Here is a 3,105-nt window from a genome sequence, read left to right on the forward strand (position 1 = left end):
TGTTGGGGGCGCGGTGGGGCGGGGGAGGCTGCCGGGTGTTTTGGGGAGGGGGGCTTCTCTTTTGATTTCCAGTTGTTCGCTTTGCCTCCGCTCCCCCCTGCCCTTGCCTTGCAAAAAAAATCCCAAAAAACCAAACCCCAAACCCCAACCAGATCAAAACAAACCCAAACCCAGCACCCGTCTCTCCCTACTGCCCAGCGCCTCTCCTTCCTCTTGAATTGGCCAGGAGGTACTGTTCGCCGTTCCCTGCCGAGCGATGTAGGCAGGCAGTTTTCATTTTAGATCACAAGGAAACGATAAAATACGGAGACACCATCTATCCGTCGCGCTCTGCCTGCTCTCTGCCGTGTGCCTGTGTCTGCTGCGCCCCGAGATCTTATCGCTGCCTACGAAGAAACCTTAAATATAAACCCATACATAGGTTTCGCCTCTAGGATTAATTGTTCACAAAAGGCTCAGAAATGCAATTTTCACTGCAGTAAAAAATCGGCTAGTTTAAATTCTCCCCGACACCCTCCTCTTCCTCTTTCCACGGGCAAATGCGCGTTGTGTGAGGCGAATATAACACAACAGCCTTCCTTATATAATGCACGGAGTGAAACCCTGCCTGCGGATTTTGCATCGTCCCCTCGGTATTACTGTTGTTGCTTCATGTCTGCAGCAGAAAAATCTCCGTAGAGTGAATCAAGCAAAGCGCCTGGGTCCCAGCTTCGGTGGAGAGAGGGGCCGGGAGGAGGGGGAGGCGAAAGTTGGGCAAAGAGGGAGGGGGGGGGAGGGGAGGAGTGTAAAACCAAAAAATAATACCATTTCCCCCCGTTTTCTTCCCTCTCTCTTTGTGTTAGGGGCAACAGGATGGAAACCAGCAATCTGTGCAGCCAGAGAAGGTCGGCTGGGTGCGGAAATTTTGCGGGAAAGGCATTTTTAGGGAAATCTGGAAAAACCGTTATGTGGTTTTGAAGGGAGATCAGCTTTACATCTCGGAGAAGGAGGTAGGATCGGTTTCATTTTCCTTTCCCATCCCCCCCTTTCCTCCTCTTTGCATATGAAAAGCGCACGCCGAGCAGCCCCAGCCTTTCCCCAGCGCCCCTGCCCAGCCCTCGCCCCTCCATCGCCAGCCTGGGCTGAGGAGGTTTCTTGGGGGGCTTCTTCTCCCCGATTTGGCATCGGAGAAACCTGGCCTGGGTTGGTGTGTCAGCTCCAACAGCGACTCTCCCAGACAGCTCCGGCTGGGAGACATTTTCCCAGCACTGGACACATGAAAGGATTCACTTAGGGAGAGTTCAAATCCTCATCCTTCTTTCCGCCGCGGTGAAACGGCAATGCCAGCTTCCTTCTGTGCCTGTCCTCTGTCGTTAAGTTCCACAGTGGTCTTGTTCCCAGCTGCTGCGCTGCTCTATTTGGAAATAACTGTGGTCTCCCAACTGGAATCGAGCCATTTACGGGTCCCTTATCTCTTGTAGTTTTTTCTCCCCCCCTGCCCCGAACCGCGCCACAAGAGGACAACAGGGAAATGTAACCACGGATTCAACACCTTGTTGAAAAATGTGCCCCCTCTCCTCCCCCTTCCCTCCGCTCAGCATTGGCTGGGGTTTGGGGGTTAATGTGGTGTTTACGTTAGGCTTAATTGGATGTGACTATCAGGCTGAGCGTTGCAGGCTCTGGCAGGCGGGGAGCCGGCTGTCCTTGCACAGCCTCCCCCCCATAGTTTTTGTCTTGATAAATTCATCAGGAAGAAATCCCCAGGCAACAGCGCTCCTCCCTCTGATCGCCCTTTAGAAACTCGGGCTAGGGCTAGCAAGGAGTTGTGCCCAGAGGAAGAGCCACAGGGGCCGTTTTGAGTCGGGCTGGTGTTAGGACAGGTTAGAACCATGGATCCAGGTCTGGGTCTGGGTGGGTCTCCTCCCGTAAGTGGAGGTTACCCTCTGAGGGGCGTTGCAGGGCACTCTGCTGCTCAGCTCCATGGCTACCTGGCCCAGCTTTATCAGTTTAGGATCTGGAGAGATAATAGGGTCCAGAGCGCCAGGCATAATTTGATTTAGAGGCTAATTGAATCACGGGGCATGGCAAAGTGCAGATGGATCAGGGGTTATTAGAACACAGAAATAGCCTAAAAGCGGGCTGAAAGCCTAGGTTGCGCTTAGCCACGTGTTGGCATTTCACAGCTCACTCCCATTGATCTCTTGGCTGCTCCAGAACCAGAGAGAGACACAGGCACGGGGAATAAATGTTGTCTGCAGGCGGGGGGGTTCAGTGCCTTGGGAATGCTCAGGTAAAGAGACGTAATAAGAGAAAGATTGGAGACTGCAGATGACACTAGTGGTAATGAAACACTAAATAGAGAGATTTATGGATGGGGAAAGTTAGATGGAGAGTTGGATGCGAGAGGTATGCAGGGAGTGGTACGAATCTCCTCTGATTTGTGGTCCTTCCAAATTTTCCAGCAGTAACGCAGACCGTATAGCGTGTATTTCTCAACGGCAGGCCTGCTTGTCTTGTGTGACTCTTACAAGCAGCTTACATACCTCTGGGGCCACAGATCAGAGTTTAGAAACTGCAAGACAGACAGATTACATGGCTGCAAGGATTTTACCTGCTGCCTCATCTTCTCCCAGTCTGGCTCAATGGCTCTTCTGCACTGGGGCCCCGATTCAAGGTGGCACTGCAGCACGTGCTTGAGCAGAAACCGGGCTTAAGCCCAGTGGAGCTTGTACTTTTTGAGCCAGGACCTGGAAGAGAAGTAACCATGACTAAGTGCAAATGATAGGGGAGCTGCCTGCTCGGATCAGACTGCATTGGCTGTGCCGACACAGTTGGAACTGCTGGGAAGGGATTGGGAATAGGCTGGACTAGGCAGCTCTGTAATGGTAAATTCCCTGCAGGCTGGGCAGATGCTTAACAGCATTGGCAGGACGCTTCATGGTCCTTCAAGCAGGTGTGAAGGTGCAGTGTCAGCGATGGGACTGAATAACGCTGAACTTCACAGCTGAGTTAGCATGGAGGTGGTGTATGTGGTTTTGGGGGGACTTAGAGACAGACAGGGGAACTTTTCAGGGTCCCTCTCACCACCATTCAGTGGGGGAAGGAGTCATATGGGTGGGTTGAAGG

The 3,105-nt window shown here is 52.6% G+C and overlaps 1 protein-coding gene across 1 annotated transcript in view; it reads left to right on the forward strand.

Moving 5' to 3' along the window:
• The window catches only part of PLEKHO1 (pleckstrin homology domain containing O1), a 25,973-nt gene that overhangs the window by 3,483 nt on the left and 19,385 nt on the right, over window positions 1-3,105 (forward strand). Inside the window, exon 2 of the mRNA XM_009641450.2 lies at window positions 843-989. Coding sequence (XP_009639745.1) covers window positions 843-989 — 147 coding nt within the window. The remainder of the gene's footprint in view (window positions 1-842; window positions 990-3,105) is intronic.

The sequence above is a fragment of the Egretta garzetta genome, unplaced genomic scaffold (genome assembly GCF_000687185.1).
Source record: "Egretta garzetta isolate BGI_Z169 unplaced genomic scaffold, ASM68718v1 scaffold1136, whole genome shotgun sequence".
Taxonomy (NCBI): domain Eukaryota; kingdom Metazoa; phylum Chordata; class Aves; order Pelecaniformes; family Ardeidae; genus Egretta; species Egretta garzetta.